The following is a 24688-nucleotide window of genomic DNA, read 5'->3' as shown; positions in this document are numbered from 1 at the left end:
ACTTTCTACCTTGACCTGGGCTTGGCTTCTATGAGAAAAAAAGAACAAAGTCTCCTCCACAGTGACCCTCCCACCACCAAGCCCCCTTTTCTCCCAGACCCTCCTGTGCCAGTTGTAGTGGGAGTACTGTGGGATACAGAGGTTTCAGACTGGCCAGTCCAGATCAATACTCAGACAGTCTTCATCCAGGAGAGATTATTGGGCTCTGTGATGGTTGCACAGCCAGATAGCCCGTAAATACTTTCTAATGTTGGTTTATGATGGACAGAGCATACAGAGTAATCAAATATACTAGCAGATAAATGACTTCATCATGAGGGCTGAATGAAAGGAGAGGCAATAAGACTCCACTATCCCTGCTTTCTCTCAAGATCTTTAGCCCTTAGAATATCTAATTTCTCTTGAAAACAGTTATGTTTTGACTTTAACAACTTTCTGGCAGAGAATTTCCTAGCTTCACTGAAGAGATTTCTTCCCCATCCTCTCTCCTGAGACTAATCCCTAGGTTCTGGACTCCCTAGTTAATGGGAACATATCAATCCCATGTTAACCCTGTCTAGTCCTGTGAAATGACTATTCAAATGGAGAATGTCCCTGGAGAGTTTGTCCACTTTCCAAATTTGATGCTCTGTTTGGGGAAAGTTACAAAGAGAAGGGTTAGGCCATTTTGCTCTTTGAACCTTTACTGCCATTCAGTGACCGTGGACTTAGTTCCACCTAGCTATCTTCCCTTTACCCCCCCCCACCACCCCCAAACTGCACAAAAACCAACAACACTAACGCAATAATTGCTGCTCTTTCCCGACATGAAGAGTTTAATTATTCTGTACAATCTAAGGAACTGCTTCTCAAACACGGCCATAAATTACTCTCGCTCTCCTCTGAGGTAGTGAGGGGGGATGAGTGCTGCTGCTGTGTGTCTTTTCTCACTTGTTAAGAAGTTAAAGGTTGCACAGGCATTTGGCTGTGAAGTAAAGAAGAGAACAGTCAGTACAACAGGAACTAAATCAGAAACCCCACAGTAAGGTCAATCATGAAGACCCTTTCATGATGACCTGGCAACCACAACCCACACTGATGCATCTCTCCCTTTAGCAGAGGCCAAAATCACCTCAGCACCACACATTACTGCTTTAATATGTAGCACTCAGAGCTCCAAAACATCACTTGCATATCATGAACTGGAACCTGTGGACCCATAAGTGTGTGTGTGTGTGTGTGTGTGTGCGTGGGACCTCTGCCCTAGTGAGCAACTGTCTGTGTATATGTGTGGGACCCTGTACCTCAGTAAGAGTCTGTATGTGTGCATGCGGGTGTGACCTGTGCCCTAGTGGGATTCTGTCTATGTATGTGGTTTGTAGGGCCTGAACCCCAGTGAGTGTGTGCATGTGTCAGGGGGACTGTACCTCAGTGTGAGCGTGTGTGAACTGTACCCCAGTGAGAGCCTGTGAGTATGCGCATGTGGGGCCAGTGCCCCAACGAGAGCCTGTGTGTGTGCGCGTGCTGGGCCAGTGCCCTAGTGAGAGCTTGTGTGCGCACGTGTGGGGTGCCAGTGCCCCAGTGACAGCACATGTGTGCACGCGGGACCCTACCCCAGTCAGGGTCAGTGTGTGAGGGAGTGACCTGTAACCCAGCAAAATACAGTGCAGCATTTTCACTCAGACCTGAACGTGTTCCAGGTTATTCCACGGCCTGGTGCCATTTGTCTGTTTTGAGTCACTCACCGTGTCTTGGACCTCCACAGCGATTCCCTTGTTCTTCATAAACAACAATAATTTAGGATCCAGCCTTTGCATTCTCTCACCTAGCCCCAAAACCAGAATCTCTGCAACACAACAGAATCTAGCTGGTGAGGCAGGAAGGGCAGCACATGCAGTTAGTGGATTCTTATGATATTACTGATATTCCCAGTGTTTACTTTTCATTCATAACTGCCCTGGAGATGGCGCTGGTGAGCTGCTTCTTAAACCACAGCACCACATTGATATTTTCAATCACATGGACAGACATACTATAGTATATCAGTTGAGCAAGAGGGACTTGAACCTGGGCTTTCTGGCTCTGGGGTAGTGACATTACCACGGTGCCACAACAGTCCTAATCTGTCTAATATATAAATGTATACAGGGTGATGTTCCTGATTCTTGCCCAATCCCTAGTCTTTTGTTTAATTTTAAACACATACCAAGTTCTTGTAAATCTGTCCTCACAAAGTAAGCACTGCTGGTTTGATAAAATATTTCCATTGAGTATTCTTTACCTATTTTGGGTTCCAACATATAAAACAAAGCAAGGCTATCCTCAGTGATGTCTTTGTAACTTCCAACCTAGATAGAGGGGAAAAAAAACCATTAGAGTGTTAGTTCTTACATGTGACTCTTAACTGACTCTTTCCCCCCCCGTCTCATGAGTCTGCTCACAGACTGAAACAGCTGCCCACTGAGGTTATGCCCTGAGGCTGAACAAAACAGGTTGTGGCTACTAATAACCCCTACCACAGTCTAGAGTATCAATGATGGAGAAAAACTGATTTTACTGGCTGAGTATTCAATTATCAATGAATATGTTTTGATCATCAAGTAGAGAAGTTTAGTGTCAGATGGGACTCTTCAGAGGAGCATCTCTGAAATGCTCTGTGAAGAGGCACTGTTCCCTTTTGGTTTGATGTATTATTGCGACTTGGACCAAGATAGTGAAAAGTATTCTATCACGTGCTAACCAGACAAATCATAAGTACAGCAGGGTAATAGAACACAATGCAGGATAGTGTTACAGCTACAGAGAAAGTGCAGAAAAAGATCAACTTTAACATATGAGGGGTCTGTTCTAAATCTGATAACAGCGGGGAAGAAGCTGTTCTCTAATTGGTTGGCAACAAAAACAGAGATTGCTGGAAAAACTCAGCAGGTCGAAGCAGCATCTCTGGAGAGAAATCAGATTTACCGGTTTGGATTCGATGACCCTTCAGAAGTAGTAGGCTAGTTGCAGTGGATCAAGTTAATCTGGGAGGCTAGAGTTGATTGTGCCATTACTTATCTCTCAAAGCACTTCATAAGCCAGAAGACTGGAGGACAGCAAATGTTATTCCCTTGTTTAAGAAAGGGAGTCTAGACAACCCTGGTAATTATAGGCCAGTGAGCCTTCCTTTGGTTGTGGGTAAGGTGTTGTTAAAGGTTATAAGAGAGAGGATTTATAATCATCTGAAAAGGAATAATTTGATTAGGCATAGTCAATATGGTTTTGTGAAGGGTAGGTTGTGCCTCACTAACCTTGTTGAGTTCTTTGAGAAGTTGACAAAACAGGTGGATGAGGGTAAAGCCGTTGATGTGGTGTATATAGATTTCAGTAAGGCATTTGATAAGGTTCCACACAGTAGGCTTTTGCACAAAAAATGGAGTTTCGGGATTGAAGGTGATGTAGCAGTTTGGATCAGAAATTGGCTAGGTGAAAGAAGACAGAGATGGGAAGCCCTTCCTGAAGAAGGGCTTATGCCCGAAACGTAGATTCTCCTGCTCCTCGGATGCTGCCTGGCCTGCTGTGTTTTTCCAGCACCACATTTTTCAATGTTGATGGGAAATATTCATCCTGGAGTTTAGTTACTAGTGGTGTACCACAAGGATCTATTATGGGTCCACTGCTGTTTGTCATTTTTATAATTGACCTGGATGTGGGCATAGAAGGATGGGTTAGTAAATTTGTGGATGTCACTAATGTAGGCAGAGCTGTGGAGTGCTGAAGGATGTTGAGAGTTACAGAGGGACATAGATAAGCTGCACAGCTGGGCTGAGAAGTGGCACATAGAGTTTAATGCGGAGAAGTGTGAGGTGATTCACTTCGGAAGTAGTAACAGGAATGCAGAGTACTGGGCTAATGGTAAAATTCTTGGTAGTGTGGATCAGCAGAGAGATCTCTGTGTCCAGGTGCATAAATCCCTGAAAGTTGCCACCAGGTTGACAAGGTTGTTAAGAAGGCATTTGGTGTGTTGGTTGGGGATTGAGTTTTGGAGATACGAGGTCATGCTACAGCTGTACAAGACACTGGTAAGGCCGCACCTGGAATACTGCTTACAGTTCTGGTCACCGCATTATAGGAAGGATGCAGAAGCTTTGGAAAGGGTTCAGAGGAGATTTACTAGGAAGTTGCCTGGTATGGAGGGAAGGTCTTATGAAGAAAGGCTGAGGCTGTTTTCGTTGGAGAGAAGAAGGTTGAGAGGTGACTTAAGTGAAACATATAAGATAATCAGAGGGTTAGATAGGTTGGACAGGGAGAGCCTTTTTCCTGATGGTGAAGGCTAACATGAGGGGACATAGCTTTAAATTGAGGGGTGATAGATATAAGACAGATATTAGGGTAGTTTCTTCACTCGGAGAGTAGTAGGGGCATGGAACGGCCGGCCTGCCTGCCTGCAACAGTAGTAGATTCACCAATAGAACATAGAACAGTACAACATAGAACAGTACAGCACAGAACAGGCCCTTCAGCCCACGATGTTGTGCCGACCACTGATCCTCATGTATGCACCCTCAAATTTCTGTGACCATATGCATGTCCAGCAGTCTCTTAAATGTCCCCAATGACCTTGCTTCCACAACTGCTGCTGGCAATGCATTCCATGCTGTCACAACTCTCTGTGTAAAGAACCCGCCTCTGACATCCCCTCTATACTTTCCTCCAACCAGCTTAAAACTATGACCCCTCGTGTTAGTCATTTCTGCCCTGGGCTATCGACTCTATCTATGCCCCTCATTATCTTGTATACCTCAATTAGGTCCCCTCTCCTCCTCCTTTTCTCCAATGAAAAAAGTCCGAGTTCAGTCAACCTCTCTTCATAAGATAAGCCCTCCAGTCCAGGCAGCATCCTGGTAAACCTCCCCTGAACCATCTCCAAAGCATCCACATCTTTCCTATAATAGGGCGACCAGAACTGGACGCAGTATTCCAAGTGCGGTCTAACCAAAGTTTTATAGAGCTGCAACAAGATCTCACGGCTCTTAAACTCAATCCCCCTGTTAATGAAAGCCAAAACACCAGATGCTTTCTTAACAACCCTGTCCACTTAGGTGGCCAATTTAAGGGATCTATGTACCTGCACACCAAGATCCCTCTGTTCCTCCACACTGCCAAGAATCCTATCCTTAATCCTGTACTCAGCTTTCAAATTCAACCTTCCAAAATGCGTCACCTCACATTTTTTTAGATTAGATTAGATTACTTACAGTGTGGAAACAGGCCCTTCGGCCCAACAAGTCCACACCGCCCCGCCGAAGCGTAACCCACCCATACCCCTACATCTACATCTAGATCTACCCCTTACCTAACACTACGGGCAATTTAGCATGGCCAATTCACTTAGCCAGCACATCTTTGGACTGTGGGAGGAAACCGGAGGAAACCCACGCAGGCACAGGGAGAACGTGCAAACTCCACACAGTCAGTCGCCTGAGGCGGGAATTGAACCCGGGTCTCCGGCGCTGTGAGGCAGCAGTGCTAACCACTGTGCCACCGTGCCGCCCATTTATCCAGGTTGAACTCCATCTGCCACCTCTCAGCCCATCTCTGCATCCTGTCAATGTCCCGCTGCAGCCTACAACAGCCCTCTATACTGTCAACGACACCTCCAATCTTTGTGTCATCTGCAAACTTGCTGACCCATCCTCCAATCCCCTCATCCAAGTCATTAATAAAAATTACAAACAATAGAGGCCCAAGGACAGAGCCCTGTGGAACACCACTCACCACAGACTTCCAGGCAGAATATTCTCCTTCTACTACACTCGCTGTCTTCTGTTGGCCAGCCAATTCTGTATCCAAACAGCTATGTTCCCCTGAATCCCATTCCTCCTGACCTTCTGAATGAGCCTACCATGGGGAACCTTATCAAATGCCTTGCTGAAGTTAAGGACATTTAAATGGGCGTTGGACATACATATGGATAATAGTGGAACGGTGTAGGTTAGACGGGCATCCGATTATTTTCACAGGTCAACGCAGCATTGAGGCTTGAAGGGTCTGTACTGCGCTGTAACGTTCTATATTCTATAAGTCTGTAACTGGCTCTCCATGGAGTGACTTGATTAACAGTTCTGTCATAGTGCAGGTTTGCCAAATGATTCCTGTTCAAGGTGAAGTTCACAAGTTCAGCAAATTGGATCAGAAGTAGGCCATTCAGCCCATCAAGCATCACTCAGCCATTTCATATGATCGCAGCTGATAGATTACATTATTGCCGTTGAGCCATACTTGTCAATGCCTTGAAAGCAGGGGAGGGTCACCCTTACATGCTCCTTCAAAAAGTCATTAATATATCTTGATGGAAAATGTTAATGTTAATTCTCTGCCAGGTTTAAGCATATTATTGTCTACTTCCAATGAAACACAATAAATGGCACTGAACCCTGTCAGAAAATCAAAAATTAAGTTTCCACAAAAACCAACTCAATACTCACATTCCACTGAAGTAATGCCTGTGGGATCACTGCACATGGGCCAACAACTCTGTTCCCATTGATGGTGAAGCCCAGCTTGCTGTACCCATCAATGAAGAGAGTATTCAGCGACTCTCGCTCCAGAGCGTTCACTCTGGTGCGCTGGTACAGCTCATCATCTGACGGTGTCATCTTGTAACCCCGACAGGGCTGCCTGCTGAGAAACAGATTCACATCTCGGGTTCACTCACAAAATGGATCACAAACTATCTCGACACTGAAGGTGCCCAGTTACTCTCCTAAATCCTCTCAGATATACATTCCTCCTTTGAGACGCTCTTTAATACCCCCGACCTCTCTGACAAAACTAGTGTTCATCTGTCTGAAGATTTGAAATGATAGATTCAAACCTTGTTCAGGGATTCTCGTAGAAATGAACTTGGTAGGTTCTGTTATTCAAAAGGTGCTACATAAATGTAAAATTATTGCATTCCATTATAAGTGTATCAGTTGTTTGCTCTTTAACATCAGTGATAGAGATGTTCACACTGTCAGGTCAGTGCTGAGGGAGTGCCGCACTGTCGGAGGGTCAGTGTTGAGGGAGTGCCGCACTGTCAGAGGGTCACTGCTGAGGGAGTGCTGCACTGTCGGAGGGTCAGTGCTGAGGGAGTGCCGCACTGTCGGAGGGTCAGTGCTGAGGGAGTGCCGCACTGTCGGAGAGTCAGTGCTGAGGGAGTGCTGCACTGTCGGAGGGTCAGTGCTGAGGGAGTGTCGCACTGTCAGAGGGTCAGCGCTGAGGGAGTGTCGCACTGTCGGAGGGTCAGTGCTGAGGGAGTGTCGCACTGTCGGAGGGTCAGCGCTGAGGGAGTGTCGCACTGTCGGAGGGTCAGCGCTGAGGGAGTGTCGCACTGTCGGAGGGTCAGCGCTGAGGGAGTGTCGCACTGTCGGAGGGTCAGCGCTGAGGGAGTGCCGCACTGTCGGAGGGTCAGTGCTGTGGGAGTGCAGCACTGTCGGAGGGTCAGTGCTGAGGGAGTGCAGCACTGTCGGAGGGTCAGTACTGAGGGAGTGCAGCACTGTCGGAGGGTCAGTGCTGAGGGAGTGCCGCACTGTCGGAGGGTCAGTGCTGTGGGAGTGCAGCACTGTCGGAGGGTCAGTGCTGAGGGAGTGCCGCACTGTCGGAGGGTCAGCGCTGAGGGAGTGCCGCACTGTCGGAGGGTCAGTGCTGTGGGAGTGTCGCACTGTCGGAGGGTCAGCGCTGAGGGAGTGCCGCACTGTCGGAGGGTCAGCGCTGAGGGAGTGCAGCACTGTCGGAGGGTCAGTGCTGAGGGAGTGCAGCACTGTCGGAGGGTCAGTGCTGAGGGAGGGCCGCACTGTCGGAGGGTCAGTGCTGTGGGAGTGCAGCACTGTCGGAGGGTCAGTGCTGAGGGAGTGCAGCACTGTCGGAGGGTCAGTGCTGAGGGAGGGCCGCACTGTCGGAGGGTCAGTGCTGAGGGAGTGCAGCACTGTCGGAGGGTCAGTGCTGAGGGAGGGCCGCACTGTCGGAGGGTCAGTGCTGAGGGAGGGCCGCACTGTCGGAGGGTCAGTGCTGAGGGAGGGCCGCACTGTCGGAGGGTCAGTGCTGAGGGAGTGTCGCACTGTCGGAGGGTCAGTTCTGGGATCTTGCTGTTCAGTTAGTCGCGAAGTTTCCTCCGACATTGATTTTAAAGCCCGAGGATCTGACCGGCGTCACAGAAACGCAGCTCCTTACCTTCCCCGGGCCGTCCCCCGGAGCCTGGCGCCAATTCCCCGCCAAACCGCTGCCGCCGCCATTGCTCTCCGCCCCGGGTCAGAGGTCAGGCTTAACGACAAGGGTCATCGCGGCAAGAGCGGTCCCTTCTCGGCGCTGCCTCTGCCGCCACCTGTGGCCGCTCCCCGCCAGTGCAGCCTGAGGCTCCAGGCACCAGCCTCCCTGACCCTCATCACACCAGGTTCTGGATTAGTGCTGGAAGAGCACAGCAGTTCAGGCAGCATCCGACAAGCAGTGAAATCGATGTTTCCGGCAAAAGCCCTTCATTAGGGTGGGGGTGGGGAGAGAGTAGCATAGAGTACAATGGGTGAGTGGGGGAGGGGATGAAGGTGATAGGTCAGGGAGGGGAGGGTGGAGTGGATAGGTGGAAAAGAAGATAGAACATAGAACATAGAACAATACAGCACAGAACAGGCCCTTCGGCCCACGATGTTGTGCCGAACTTCTATCCTAGATTAAGCACCCATCCATGTACCTATCCAAATGCCGCTTAAAGGTCGCCAATGATTCTGACTCTACCACTCCCACGGGCAGCGCATTCCATGCCCCCACCACTCTCTGGGTAAAGAACCCATGCCTCCTGACTTTCCGCATGAGCCTACCATGGGGAACCTTATCAAATGCCTTACTAAAATCCATGTACACTACATCCACTGCTCTACCCTCATCCACATGCTTGGTCACCTCCTCAAAGAATTCAATAAGACTTGTAAGGCAAGACCTACCCTTCACAAGTCCGTGCTGGCTGTCCCTAATCAAGCAGTGTCTTTCCAGATACTCGTAAATCCTATCCCTCAGTACCCTTTCCATTACTTTGCCTACCACAGAAGTAAGACTAACTGGCCTGTAATTCCCGGGGTTATCCCTATTCCCTTTTTTGAACAGGGGCACAACATTCGCTACTCTCCAGTCCCCTGGTACCACCCCAGTTGCCAGTGAAGACGAGAAGATCAATGCCAACGGTACTGCAATTTCCTCTCTTGCTTCCCACATAATCCTAGGATATATCCCGTCAGGCCCGGGGGACTTGTCTATCCTCAAGTTGTTCAAAATGTCCAACACATCTTCCTTCCTAACAAGTATCTCTTCTAGCTTATCAGTCCGTTTCACACTCTCCTCTTCAACAATACGGTCCCTCTCGTTCGTAAATACTGAAGAGAAGTACTTGTTCAAGACCTCTCCTATCTTTTCCGACTCAATACACAGTCTCCCACTACTGTCCTTGATCGGACCTACCCTCGTTCTCGTCATTCTCAGGTTTCTCACATACGCATAAAATGCCTTGGGGTTATCCTTGATCCTATCCGCCAAGGATTTTTCATGCCCTCTCTTAGCTAGGCAAGTAGGACAAGTCCGGACAAGTCATGGGGACAGTTACTGAGCTGGAAGTTTAGAACTAGGGTAAGGTGGGGGAAGGGGAAATGAGGAAACTGTTGAAGTCCACGTTGATGCCCTGGGGTTGAAGTGTTCCGAGGTGGAAGATGAGGCGTTCTTCCTCCAGGCGTCTGGTGGTGAGGAAGATCACCCTACCTGCAGACAGATTCAGAACCAAACCTCCTGCCATTCTGAACTTAAGCCTTGTTGGCCCTCAAACCTACTCAACCGTTCAATTAAATCATGGTAGATCTGCAGTGACTCATCTCCAGTTCCTTGTCTGCTCCACTTCCCAACCAGCCCCACAGTGAAAATATCTTTGTCAAAAATCTCATTGCATCATCCCAGAAGCTGCTTCATCAATGACCTTCCCTCCACCATAAGATTAAAAGTGGAGGTGATTGTACAGTGTTCAACACCATTCACAACTCCTCAAACATAAAAGCAGTCCATGTTTCAAATGGAGCAAGGCTTGGACGATACATCATCTGGATGAATGCAGCTCTCAGAAACAAGACACGCAGCATAATGTACTGTGGAGATGGGGAAGTCTATTCTTGCACTGCTCCTGGAATTTGACAAGTTTCCCCATAAAACCTTTTATTCCACAAAGTAAGAGCTAATGGTCTACTCGATAACAGGTTGTCAGAAACCAGAGACAATGCACAGATGGTTTTTTTGCCTGATTATCAGAATGTCATAAATGGAATCCCACAAGGGATCCATTCTGGGACTTCAACATTTTATAATTTACTTCAATGACTTGGATAAAGGAATCATGGGTATGATAGATAAATTTTCAGAAGACAAAGATAATTGGGAAAATATGTTGCAAATATGATGATTCGAGGATGCAAACATGTAAGTAAGTTAAATCAGCAATACCTGGAACATGGTGAATATTGTCAGAAAACATGAAGTTATTTACATCAGGCAAGATGAATAAAAAAGCAGAATATTATTTAAAAAGAGAGTAACTGCAGAATTCTTAAGTGCAGACACAGGTGTTCTAATGCATGAGTATGCAGGTATAGCACATAATTAAGGTTAATGGGATGCTACGCTTGATTACAAGAATTGATCATAAAAGGCAACTATCTTTCAGTGATATAGGGCATTAGTCATCTTGAATATACTGTAGATTGGGTCTCCTTGTTGAAGGAAGCCTGGGGGTTGGTTAGCTGGATGACTGGTTTGTGATGCAGAGTGACCCCTATACAGCATAGGGTCAATGTACTGGCAGTTTATCATGAAGGTCTAATCTTCTCAAGAGATGTGGTGATCCTCAGATTAAACCACCACTCATCATCGCTCCCTAATGAGAGTCTGGAACTATGATGACTTCATTTATTTTAAACAAAGGATCAGGCATAGCTCATAAATTCATTAGACTGATACCTGGAATGAGTGGGTGGTCATGTGAGTATAGGAAGGCTTGTTCCTCCTATACAAAGATGTGCAGGTCAGGTGAATTGGCCATGCTAAATTGCCCATAGTGTTAGATGCATTAGTCAGGGATAAATACAGGGGTACGGGAATGGTCTGGGTGCGTTACTCTTCGGAGGGTCAGTGTGGACTTGTTGAGCCAAAGGGCCTGTTTCCATACTGTAGGGAATCTAATCTAAAAGCTTGGGTGGCAGCTTTCAGGGATCTACGCACACAGACACCAAGATTCCCCTGCTGATCAACACTACCATTACCCCAGAACTCTGTATTCTTGTTACTCCTTCCAAAGTGAATTACCTCACACTTTGCCCCATTCAACCCCACTAACCACTTCTCAGCCAATCTCTGCAGCTTTCATACTGTTCACAAATCTGCCTACGTTAGTGTTACTTGCAAATTTACAAACCATCCTTCTATGCCCACATCCAGATCATTTATAAAAATGACAAACAGCAGTTGCCCCAAAACAGATCTTTGTGGTACCCCACTAGTAACTGAATTCCAGGATGAACATTTCCCAACAACCACCACCCTCTGTCTTCTTTCAGCAAACCAATTTCTGATCCAAACTATGGTATACACGTAATGTGGAGGGAGGTGGAATCAGGTTGAATGAGAGTGGTGATTGTTTTGCTGTGTATTTCTCTATTAACATTTTGCTGGGTTGTCTGAGCAAGCAATGAGGAATAGTGCCATTGTTCAGATTTCTTCAAGGGCTAGCACAGGCACAATGAGGCATCATACAGCATTGACAGAGGATTATAAGATAACTGCATGAGGATCAGTGTGCATCTTCTGTGACCAATAGTTATTACAGGATATATTCTGCAGGGTGACCATTCTGGAGAATCAAGAAAGAGGGGTGCTCTCAGTCCTGCAGCAGAGTTCATGTTCCATTATGCATTAAGGATCTCCCCACCAATCTCTGTTATACAAAAAGGCACACCTCCCACAGCACTGTCAGTGAACAAACTAACCTGAGGTAATGATTTCTGTTGCAATTCACACATGACAGCCAGGATTTCAGTTAAACAGACACCTTTATATGTTCTGTACAGTTGGGTTACAGAGATCACTTTAATAACTCTCCTACGTTTCAAACAAGTTGTCCACCATTTCAAATTTACAGCACAAAACCGATGACCGAGTGAATGGGTGAGGCTGCCCTGAGACCGAGGGCTCAATGTAGGAAACAGCTTCACTCCTGGAGCTGGCTCACAGACGCAGCCAGTACATGGCGCTCCGGATTCGGTTATAATCTGGTAACTGCTCTATTGGACCTGTCGGAGACAGAGATAGAAGTCAGTGAACAAATCATCATGTTGCCAACAGCTGGAGCAGAAATATCAATCTGAGTGATGCTGTGCCATTTCCCAAGTCTGATTTAAAAAACAGGTTGAAAGAACACACTTCTTGTGGAGGTGATGGAGTGATGCAGTGGTAATAATAATAATCTAACCTCAAGTAATGCCCTGGGGGCATGGGTAAAAATCCCAGCATGGGTAAAAATCCCAGCATGGCAGAAGGTGAAATTTGAATTTGATTTAAGGAAAGGAACAAAAAGGGCTGATTGATGGTGTCCATATAACCCTCGTCACCTGTCAGTAAATACCCATCTGGTTCACTAACGTGGAAAGTGTGTGCACGTTCAGCTACTGACAGAGCATATTGCAGCACTGATGAAAGAACTCGAGGATCTTAGGCTCACCCGAGAGAACGAGATCTTTCTGGACAAGACCTTCAGCGATGTTATTACACCAATCATACCAGAAGACAGTAGAAGAGAGCAGACGATGAGGAAGGCAGAGAGGAGACAGGTGCAAGAGACCCCGGGGGAAGTACTTGACAGGAACAAGTTGAATCTTTTGGAAACAGTAGAGACAGATGACACTGCCAGGTCTGTCAATCAAAAGTTGGTGTGGAGACAGAGCGGAAGAGTCGAACAACTCACAGAGCCGTGGTAATAGAAGACTCCATAGTGAGAGGAACTGACCGGGGTTTTTGTGGCAGCAGACGGGACTTAAGGATGGTGTGTTGCCTTCCTGGTGCCAGGGTTAAAGACATCACAGACAGAGTGCAAGAAATCCTCAAGGACGAAGGTGAAGATCCAGAGATGGTGGTACATGTCGGTACAAATGATGTCGGGAAGAAGAGGAGGAACATACTACAGCGGGACTTCGGAGAACTAGGAAGAAGGCTGAAAAGCAGGACGTCCAAGGTGGTTATCTCCGGTTTGCTTCCAGTTCCTCGGGCTGGTGAGGCCAGAAACAGGGAGATAATGGACTTGAACGTGTGGCTGGGGAACTGGTGCAGGAAGCAAGGATTTAAATTCTTGGATCACTGGGGTACGTTTTGTGGTAAGCATAAATTTTACAAGAGAGACGGTTTGCACCTGAATAGGTTAGGGACCAGCATTCTGGCAGGCAGGTTTGCTACTGCAACACAGCTACGTTTAAACTAAGTAGCGAGGGGGAGGGTACAAACTGGAAGTTTAAGAAGGAAATTGGAGGGAAAGTTAGAACAAGGGAAGTCAAGAAAGACAACTGTATCAATGAGGCAGAAAACTCAGAAAGGGAACATGCTGTAAGGTTGAGTGAAATAGGAGTTGATGGGAAGGGTGAGGGCAGTAACAAATTAAAAATACCATACATGAATGCACAAAGCATTAGAAATAAGACGGATGAGCTTGAGGCTCTTTTGGAAATTGACAGATACGATATTGTGGGGATAACTGGGATGTGGCTTCAAGTGGACAGGGCCTGGGAAATGAAAATTCAAGGCTACACGTGCTATCCTAAGGACAAACTGACAGGCAGAGAGGGTGAGGTGGCCATGTTGGTTAGGGATGATATTCAGTCCCTTGCGCGGGGGGACCTAGAATCAGGGGTTGTAGAGTCAGTGTGAATAGAGCTCAGAAATACTAAGGGTAAAAAGACCCTCTTGGGAGTTATCTACAGGCCCCCAAACAGTAGTCTGGATGTCGGATGTAAGTTGAATCAAGAGCTGAAATTGGCCTGTCGCAAAGGTGTTACTACAGTTGTTATGGGGGATTTCAACATGCAGGTGGACTAGGAGAATCAGGATGGTATTGGACCTCAAGAAAGAGACTTTGTGGAGTGCCTCCGAGATGGATTCTTAGAACAGCTGGTGCTGGAGCCAACCAGGGAGAAGGCAATTCTGGATCTGGTATTGTGTAACGAACTAGATTTGATCAGGGACCTCGAAGTGAAGGAGCCATTGGGAAGTAGTGACCATAATACAATAAGCTTCAATCTGCAATTTGAGAGGGAGAGGGTACAATCGGAAGTGACTATTTCTGTTGAATAAAGGAAACTATGGAGCTATGAGGGAGGAGCTGGCCAAAGCTCAATGGTGCAATACCTTGGCAGGGATGACAGTGGAGGAACAATGGCGGATATTTCTGCGTATAATGTAGAATGAAGGATCAGTTCATTCCAAAAAGGAAGAAAGATCCTAGGAGGAGACATGGGTGGCCGTGGCCGACGAGGGAAGTTAAGAAACATATAAAGTTAAAAGAGAAAAAGTATAACATAGCAAAGATAAGTGGGAAAACAGAGGACTGGGAAGCTTTTAAAGAACAACAGAGGATTACGAAGAAGGAAATATGCAGAGAAAAAAGCGAGATACGAAGGTAAACTGGCCAATAATATAAAGGAGGATAGTAAAAGCTTTTTTAGGTATGTGAAAGGCAAAAAAATGGTTAAGACTAAAACTGGGCCCTTGAAGACAGAAACAGGGAAATATATTACAGGGAACAAAGAAATGGCAGAAGAGTTGAATTGGTACTTCAGATCTGTGTTCACTGGGGAAGACACAAGCAATCTCCCTGAGGTAACAGTGCCTGAAGGACCTGAACTGAAGGGAATTTATATTTGCCAGGAATTGGTGTTGGAGAGACTGTTAGGTCTGAAGGTTGATAAATCCCTGGGGCCTGATGCTCTACATCCCAGGGTACTGAAGGAGATAGATCAAGAAATCGTGGATGCATTGGTGATTATTTTCCAGAGTTCGATAGATTCGGGATCAGTTCCTGCGGATTGGAGGGTGGCTAATGTTGTACCACTTTTTAAGAAAGGTGGGAGAGAGAAAGCAGGAAATTATAGACCAGTTAGTCTGACTTCAGTGGTGGGAAAGATGCTGGAGTCTATTATAAAGGATAAAATTACGACACATCTGGATAGTAGTAACAGGATAGGTCAGAGTCTGCATGGATTGATGAAGGGGAAATCATGCTTGACTAATCTTCTGGAATTTTTTGAGGATGTAACTCTGAAGATGGACGAGGGAGATACAGTAGATGTAGTGTACCTGGACTTTGATAAAGCTTTTGATAAAGTCCCACATAGGAGGTTAGTCAGCAAAATTAGGGCGCATGGTATTGGGGGGCAAAGTACTAACTTGGATTGAAAGTTGTTTGGCTGACAGGAAACAAAGAATAGTGATAAACGGCTCCATTTCGGAATGGCAGGCAGTGACCAGTGGGGTACCGCAGGAATCAGTGCTGGGATTGCAGCTTTTTACAATATATATTAATGATATAGAAGATGGTATTAGTAATAACATTAGCAAATTTGCTGATGATACTAAGCTGGGTGGCAGGGTGAAATGCGAGGAGGGTGTTAGGAGATTACAGGATGACCTGGACAGGTTTGGTCAGATGCATGGCAGATGCAGTTTAATGTGGATAAATGTATGGTTATCCACTTTGGTGGCAAGACCAGGAAGGCAGATTACTACCTAAATGGAATCAATTTAGGTAAAGGGGCAGTACAGAGAGATCTGGGTGTTCTTGTACACCAGTAAATGAAGGTAAGCATGCAGGTACAGCAGGTAATGAAGAAGACTAATAGCATGCTGGCCTTCATAACAGGGATTGAGTATAGAAGCAAAAAGGTGATTCTGCAGCTGTACAGGGCCCTGGTGAGACCACACCTGGAGTACTGTGTTCAGTTCTGGTCTCCAAATTTGAGGAAAGGCATTCTGGCTATTGAGGGAATGCAGCGTAGGTTCACGAGGTCAATTCCTGGAATGGTGGGACTACCTTATGCTGAAAGACTGGAGCGACTGGGCTTGTATATCCTTGAGGAAAAAGTGAGGACTGCAGATGCTGGAGATAGAGCTGAAAATGTGTTGCTGGAAAAGCGCAGCAGGTCAGGCAGCATCCAAGGAACAGGAGAATCGATGTTTTGGGCATCAGCCCTTCTTCCTGAAGGGCTCATGACTGAAATGTTGATTCTCCTGCTCCTTGGATGCTGCCTGACCTGCTGCGCTTTTCCAGCAACACATTTTCAGCCTTGTATACCCTTGAGTTTAGAAGGCTGAGAGGGGATCTGATTGAGACATATAAGATTATTAAAGGATTGGACACTCTAGAGGCAGGAAACATGTATCCGCTGATGGGTGAGTGTCGAACCAGAGGACACAGCTTAAAAATATGGGAGTAGACCATTTAGGACAGAGATGAGGAGAAACTTCTTCACCCAGAGAGTGGTGGCTGTGTGGAATGCTCTGTCCCAGAGGGCAGTGGAGGCCCAGTCTCTGGATTCATTTAAGAAAGAGTTGGATAGAGCTCTCAAGGATAGTGGAATCAAGGGTTATGGAGATAAGGCAGGAAGAGGATACTGATTAAGGATATCAGCCATGATCGTATTGAATGGTGGTGCAGGCTCGAAGGGCAGAATGGCCGACTCCTGCACCTATTGTCTATGAAGGGAAAGAATCTGATATCCTCCCCTGATATGGCCTGCAATGACTCCAGACCCACAGCAATGTGCTTCACTCTTAACTGCCTTCTGAGAAAATAGGAATGGCAATAAATGCTATCTAGCCAGCGATAGCCGCATTCCATGAGTGAATAAACAAGGAGTGTTTATGGCTCCATCACCATCACCATCACCATCACCAACCTGCATGATTCAAGCCAACTCATGGATGAAGAGGTCAGCCTGGGCCCCACCCCCCTCCCCCCGTTCCCCAACACCACCTCCCAGTACCAAACACCACTCCTGCCCACTTTATACCAGCACCTCAGCACTGCACCAGCATGGAAGAGGTCATTAATCCTCCTTAAGAGCAAACAGAACCCTCAAAAGGAAAAACATTTTGGTCACAACAATAAACCACAGCCCCAAATAATCTGGACCCAGACACAGGTGAAAGCAGCAATTCCTGGAAAGATTTCCATGTCTCCTTATAGCTGTTTACAATCAGTGGTCTCTCTTTAATTCACGTCCACAGGTTTTTAGTACCCACACTCTCAATATTCTAACTGGACATGACTTGTAACTGGACTCTCACTCTCACCACAGGTTTGCAGAGCTTCCTTGGGCTTGCTAAACAACTCAGCATGTGCAGGCACTAAAACACAGGCACGGAGTTATTGCTGGAGAAGGACTGAACTTACCGACTGCAGCGACAGCTGGACACTTGTCATAGATATACCGGGTACAAACCTCACGCAACTTCAGGGCATCAACATCCTGTTCCAGAAAACAGTGCAACATCACAGTTACACAGGAAAAAATGGGAATGATATTGAGAGAAGCAACTCAAATACAGCCATGAGGCAGTAAAACTTACTGGTGTACAGGGTTTCAAACACACAGACTCCCACACACACACACACTCTCACTGGGGTTCGGGGTCCCACACACACACACACAGACTCTCACTGGGGTTCGGGATTCCTCCCCCACACACACAGACTCTCAGTGGGGTACAGGGTCTCACACACACACACACACACACTCTCAGTGGGGTACGGGGTCACACACACACACACACACACACAGACTCTCACTGGGGTATGGGATCCCCTCCCCCCCCACACACACACAGACTCTCACTGGGGTACAGGGTACCACACACACACACACAGACTCTCACTAGGGTACGGGATTCCCCCCCCCCCCCACACACACACACAGACTCTCACTGGGGTTCGGGATTCCCCCCCCACACACACAGACTCTCACTGGGGTACAGGGTCTCACACACACACACACACAGACTCTCAGTGGGGTACGGGGTCCCACACACACACACACAGACTCTCACTGGGGTACGGGATTTCCCCCCCCACCCCCCCACACACACACACACAGACTCTCACTAGGGTACGGGATTCCACCCCCCCCCACACACACAGACTCTCACTGGGGTACAGGGTCTCACACACACACACACACACACACAGACACTCACTGGGGTACGGGATTTCCCCCCCCTTCCCCCAACACACACACACACAGACTCTCACTAGGGTACGGGGTTCCACACACACACACACTCACTGGGGGTACGGGGTTCCACACACACACAGACTCTCACTAGGGTACAGTCCCATACACTGATTCTCATCAAACGTAGAACACTACAGCGCAGTACAGGATCTTTGGCCCTCAATGTTGCACCAACCTGTGAAACTACTCTGAAGCTTTTCTAATCTACACTATTCCATTTTCATCCATATGTTTATGGAATGATCACGTCCAATGTTTATTCCACACCCCTACTACTCTGAGTAAAGAAACTACCTCTAACATCTCTCCTATATCTATCACCCCTCAATTTAAAGCTAAGCCCCCTTTTGTGAGCCATCACCATCAATGAAAAAGGTTCTCATTGTCCATCCTACCTAACCATCTGATTATCTCATATGTCTCAATTAAGTCACCTTTCAACCTCCTTCCCTCTAATGAAAACTGCCTCAAGTCCCTCAGCATTTCCTCATACGACCTTCCCCACATACCTGCCAACATCCTCGTAAATCTCCTCTGAACCCTTTCCAAAGCTTCCACATTCTTCCTATAATGCAGTGACCAGAACTGTACACAATACTCCAAATGTGGCTGCACCAGAGTTTTGTACAGCTATAGCTGACCTCATGGCTCTGAAACTCAATCCCTCTATCAATAAAAGCTCACACACCGTACGCCTTCTTAACAACTTTCACCGAGATCTCTCTGCTCATCGACATTACCAAGAACCTTACCATTAGCCCAGTAGGCTGCATTCCTGTTACTCCTTCCAAAGTCAATGACCTCACACTTTTCCACATTAAAATCCATTGCCACCTCTTAGCCCAGTTCTGCAGCTTATCCATGTTCCTCTGTAACCTGCAATATCCTTCAGCACTATCCACAACCCCACCGACCTTAGTGTCATCTGCAAATTTACTAACCCATCCTTCCACACCCTCATCCAAGTCATTTATAAAAATGACAAACAGCAGTGGCCCCAAAACAGATCCTTGCAGTCCCTACTAATAACTGAACTCCAGGATAAATATTTCCCATCAATCACCTCCCTGTCTTCTTTCAGCTAGCCAATTTCTGATCCAAACCGTCAGGTCTCCCTCAATCCCATGCCTCCGTATTTTCTGAAATAGTCTACAAAAAACAAAGAAAATTTAGAGCCCAGGAACAGGCCCTTCGGCCCTCCAAGGCTGAGCCGATCCAAATCCAGTGTCTAAACCACTAGCAATACCAAATACCAAAGCATCTCTGTATCCCTCTGCTCCCCACCTACTCATGCATCTGTCCAGATGCATCTTAAATGAATCTACTGTGCCTGCCTCTACTACCTCTGCTGGTAACGCTTTTCAGGCACCTACCACCCTCTGTGTAAAGTACTTTCCACGTGTATCCCCCTTTAAACGTTTCACCTCTCACCTTGAAAGCGTGACCTCTCATTATTGAATCCCTGACCCTGGGAAAAAGCTGATCTCTGTCCACCCTGTCTATACCCTTCAGGATTTTGTAAACCTCAATCAGGTCTCCCCTCAAACTCCTTTTTTCTAATGAAAACAAACCCAACCTACTCAACCTCTCTTCAAAGCTAGCACCTTCCATACCAGGCAACATCCTTGTAAACCTTCTCTGCACCCTCTCCAAAGTGTCCACCTCCTTTTGGTAATGTGGCGACCAGAACTGTACACAGTATTCTAAATGCGGCTGAATCAAAGTCTTGTACAATTCTAACATGAACTGCCAGCTCTTATACTCAATACCCCGTCCGATGAAGGCAAGCATTCCATATGCCTGCTTGACCACTATGTACCTGTGCAGCCACCTTCAGGGTACAATGGACCTGAACTCCCAGATCTCTCTGCTCATCAACTTTTCCCAAGGCTCTTCTGTTTACAGTATTGTTCACTCTAGAACTTGAGTTCCCTAAATACATCATCTCACATTTGCCTGGACTGAACTACATCTGCCACTTCTCCACCTAACTCTCTAATCTATATCCTCCTGTATTCTCTGACAGTCCCCTATGCTTTCTGTTACTCCACCAATCTTCGTGTCATTTGAAAACTTACTGATCAGACTACCAACAGCCTTTTCCAGATCATTTATGTATATTACAAATAACAGTGACCCCAGCACTGATCCCTGCGGAACACCACTGGTCATCTTTCTCCATTTCGAGAAATTCCCTTAACTACTACTCTGTTTCCTGTTGCTCAACCAGTTTTTTATCCACCGAGCTAGAACACCCCGCACACCATGTGACTTCACTTTCTCCATTAGTTTATCATGGGGAACCTTATCAAACACCTAAAGTCCATGTATATGACATCAACAGCCGTGTACCGTTGGGAACCTTATCAAAGCAGATGAACTAATGGCACAGATCATAGTGAATGATTATGATCACAGAGACTTGGTTACAGGGGGGTCAGGACTGGCAGTTAAACCTCCAAGGATTTTCAACTTATCGAAAAGACAGGGAGGTGGGCAGAGGGGGCGGGGTGGCCTTGTTAGTTAAGAACAATATTAAATCTATGGCACTGAATGACATAGCGTCAGATGATGTGGAGTCTGTGTGGGTGGAATTGAGGAACCACAAAGGCAAAAAAACCATAATTGGAGTTGTGTACAGACCTCCTAACAGTGGTCAGGACCACGGATGCAACATGTACCGGGAAATAGAGAAGGCATGTCAGAAAGGCAAGGTCACAGTGATCATGGGAGACTTCAATATGCAGGTGGACTGGGTAAATAATGTTGGCAGTGGATCCAAAGAAAGGGAATTCATGGAATGCTTACAGGATGGCTTTTTGGAACAGCTTGTCATGGAGCCCACAAGGGAGCAGGCTATTCTGGACCTAGTGCTTTGCAATGAACCAGACTTTATAAAAAATCTTAAAGTAAGGGAACCCTTGGGGAAGCAGCGATCATAATATGGTAGAGTTCAGTCTGGAGTTTGAAAGAGAGAAGGCAAAATCGGATGTAATGGTGTTACAGTTAAATAAAGGTAATTATGAGGGCATGAGAGAGGAACTGACAAAAATAGACTGGAAACAGAGGCTTGCGGGAAGACAGTAGGGCAAAAATGGCAGGAGTTTGTGGGTATAATTGAGGACACTGTACAGAGGTTCATCCCCAAGAAAAGAAAGATTATCTGGGGAGGGATTAGTCAGCCATGGATGACAAAGGAAGTCAGGAAATGTATTAAAGAAAAAGAGAGATCCTATAAAGTGGCCAAGAGCAATGGGAAATCAGAAGATTGGGAAGGCTACAAAAACAAACAGGATAACAAAGGGAGCTATAAGAAAGGAGAGGATCAAATATGAAGGTAGGCTAGCCAGTAATATTAGAAATGATAGTAAAAGTTTCTTTCAATACATAAGAAACAAACGACAGACAAAAGTAGACATTGGGCCACTTCAAACTGATGCTGGAAGCCTAGTGATGGGAGATAAGGAAATAGCAGGAGAACTTAACAATTACTTTGCATCAGTTTTCACAGTGGAAGACATGAGTAATATCCCAACAATTAAAGGGAGTCAGGGGGCTGAGTTGAGTATGGTTGTCATTACAAAAGAGATAGTGCTAGAAAAGCTAAAAAGTCTTAAAATTGATAAATCTCCTGGCCCCGATGGGATACATCCTAGAGTTCTGAGAGAGGTGGCTGAGGAAATAGCAGAGGCATTGGTTGAGATCTTTCAAGAGTCACTGGAGTCAGGGAAAGTCCCGGATGATTGGAAGATCGCTGTTGTAACCCCCTCGTTCAAGAAAAGATCAAGACAAAAGATGGAAAATTATAGACCAATTAGCCTAACCTCGTTTGTTGGTAAAATTCTAGAATCCATCATTAAGGGTGAGGTTTCTAAATTCTTAGAAGAGCAGAGTCTGATTAGAACAAGTCAACATGGATTTAGTAAGGGGAGGTCATGCCTGACAAACCTGTTGTTATTCTTTGAAGAGGTGACAAGTAGGTTAGACCAGGGAAACCCAGTGGATGCGGTTTATCTAGACTTGCAAAAGGCCTTTGATAAGGTGCCACACGGGAAGCTGCTGAGCAAGGTGAGGGCCCATGGTGTTCGAGATGATCTACTGGGATGGATTGAGGATTGGCTGTCTGACAGAAGGCAGAGAGTTGGGATAAAAGGTTCTTTTTTGGAATGGCAGCCAGTGATGAGCGGTGTCCCGCAGGGTTCAGTGTTGGGGCCACAGCTGTTCGCATTATATATTAATGATCTGGATGAAGGGACTGGGGAAATTCTAGCAAAGTTTGCAGATGATACAAAGTTAGGTAGACAGGCAGGTAGTACTGAGGAAGTGGAGAGGCTACAGAAGGATCTAGACAGTTTGGGAGAGTGGTCCAGGAAATGGCTGATGGAATTCAACGTGAACAAATGCGAGGTCTTGCACTTTGGCAAAAAGAATAAAAGCACAGACTACTTTCTAAACGGTGAGAAAATTCGTAAAGCCAAAGTACAAAGGGATCTGGGAGTTCTAGTCGAGGATTCTCTAAAGGTCAACATGCAGGTTGAGTCCGTGATTAAGAAAGTGAATGCAATGTTGTCATTTATCTCAAGAGGATTGGAATATAAAAGCACCGTTGTGCTTTTGGAGGACTGTGTCCAGTTTTGGTCCCCATACCTCAGGAAGGACATACTGGCACTGGAACATGTCCAGCGGAGATTCACACGGATGATCCCTGGAATGGTAGGTCTAACATATGAGGAACGGCTGAGGATCCTGGAATTGTATTCATTGGAGTTTAGAAGATTAAGGGGAGACTTAATAGAGACGTACAAGATAATACATGGCTTGGAAAGGGTGGATGCTAGGAAATTGTTTCCGTTAGGTGAGGAGACTAGGACCCGTGGACACAGCCTTAGAATTAGAGGGGGTCAATTCAGAACAGAAATGCAGAGACATTTCTTCAGCCAGAGAGTGGTGGGCCTGTGGAATTCATTGCCGCGGAGTGCAGTGGAGGCCGGGACGGTAAATGTCTTCAAGGCAGAGATTGATAGATTCTTGTTGTCTCGAGGAATTAAGGGCTACAGGGAGAATGCGGGTAAGTGGAGTTGAAATGCCCATCAGCCATGATTGAATGGTGGAGTGGACTCGATGGGCTGAGTGGCCTTACTTACACTCCTATGTCTTATGGTCTTAAATGCCTTATTGAAATCCATATACACCATATCAACCACTTTACCCTCATCCACCGGTTTGGTCACCTTCTCAAAAAACTTGTGAGGCACGACCTACCCTTCACAAAACTGTGCTGACTACCCCTAATCAACTTATCCCTCTCTAGATGATTATAAATCCGATCTCTTACAACCTTTTCCAACACTTTACCCACAACTGAAGTAAGGTTCACTGGTCTATAATTACCAGGGTTGTCTCTACTCCCTTTCTTGCTGTCCTCCACTCTTCTAGCACTATTCCTGGAGACAATGATGACATAAAGATCAAAGCCAAAGGTTCTACAATCTTCTCCCTGGTTTCCCAGAGAATCCAAGGATAAATCCAATCCGGCCCACAGGACTTACCTATTTTCTACTTTCCAGAATTGCTAACACCTCCTCCTTGTGAACCTCAATCCTGCTTAGTTTAGCAGCCCGTATCTCAGTATTCTCCTCAACAATATCATCTTTTTCTAGTGCGAATATAGACAAAAAATATTAATTTAGCGCTTCCCCTATCTCCTCAGACTCTACGCACAACTTCCCACTACTGTCCTCAATTAGCCCTAATCATTCTCTAATTCCTGATATACCTAAAGAAAGCTTTAGGGATTTCCTTGATCCTATCTGCCAAAGACTTCTCATGTCCCCTTCTGGCTCTTCTGAGCTCTCTCTAAGTCTTTTCTGGCTAACTTGTAACTTTCAAGTGCCCTAACTGAGTCTTTTTTATCCTCTTGTCAAGAGATTTAACTTCTTTAGTAAACCACTGCTCCCTCACTTGACAACTTCCTTCCTGCCTGACAGATACATACTTATCAAGGACACGCAGTAACTGTTCCTTGAATAAGCTCCACATTTCAATCGTGCCCATCTCTCCCCACCCTATGAATCCTAAATCTTGCCTAATCGCAGCATAGTTGTCCTTCCCCCAGCTATAACTTTTATCCTACGATACAGAACGTGAACAATACAGCGCAGAACACACCTTTCAGCCCTCAATGTTGCACCGATCTATGAACTAATCTAAGCCCATCCCCCTACACTATCCCATCTTCATCCTTGTCCTAATCCGAGGACTGTTTAAATGCCCCTAATGTGGCTGAATTGACTACATTGGCAGGCAGGGCATTCCACGCCTTTACCACTGTGTATACCTGTCCCTTTCCATCACTAAAATAAACATCACCAAAGTGCTCACCTACCTTCAACTCT

General features: G+C 46.2%; 2 protein-coding genes across 3 annotated transcripts in view; both read right to left on the bottom strand.

Moving 5' to 3' along the window:
• Window positions 1–788: 788 nt before the first annotated feature.
• Window positions 789–8302, bottom strand: LOC140483540 (NADH dehydrogenase [ubiquinone] 1 alpha subcomplex assembly factor 3-like). 2 transcript variants are annotated; one of them, XM_072581725.1, is made up of 5 exons: window positions 8173–8302; window positions 6447–6639; window positions 2261–2327; window positions 1725–1825; window positions 789–964 (listed from the first exon to the last, which is right to left on the bottom strand). In XM_072581725.1, exons 1-5 carry the CDS (start codon window positions 8232–8234, stop codon window positions 866–868), a joined length of 522 nt encoding a protein of 173 aa, XP_072437826.1. In that variant the 5' UTR covers window positions 8235–8302; the 3' UTR covers window positions 789–865. The 2 variants fall into 2 exon arrangements, with proteins under 2 accessions (XP_072437826.1, XP_072437825.1); XM_072581724.1 differs by having other exon boundaries at window positions 6447–6642; window positions 8173–8292.
• A 3750-nt stretch (window positions 8303–12052) lies between these two features.
• LOC140483538 (cytochrome b-c1 complex subunit 1, mitochondrial-like) overlaps window positions 12053–24688 on the bottom strand; it is a 57958-nt gene continuing 45322 nt past the window's right edge. Inside the window, exons 12-13 of the mRNA XM_072581721.1 lie at window positions 17456–17531; window positions 12053–12311 (exon numbers count right to left, since the gene is read on the bottom strand). Coding sequence (XP_072437822.1) covers window positions 12247–12311; window positions 17456–17531 — 141 coding nt within the window. The 3' untranslated portion in view covers window positions 12053–12246. The remainder of the gene's footprint in view (window positions 12312–17455; window positions 17532–24688) is intronic.

The sequence above is a fragment of the Chiloscyllium punctatum genome, chromosome 12 (genome assembly GCF_047496795.1).
Source record: "Chiloscyllium punctatum isolate Juve2018m chromosome 12, sChiPun1.3, whole genome shotgun sequence".
Classification (NCBI taxonomy): domain Eukaryota; kingdom Metazoa; phylum Chordata; class Chondrichthyes; order Orectolobiformes; family Hemiscylliidae; genus Chiloscyllium; species Chiloscyllium punctatum.
The sequence above is the reverse complement of the archived record's forward strand: the minus strand, read 5'-3'. Positions and strand labels throughout refer to the sequence as shown.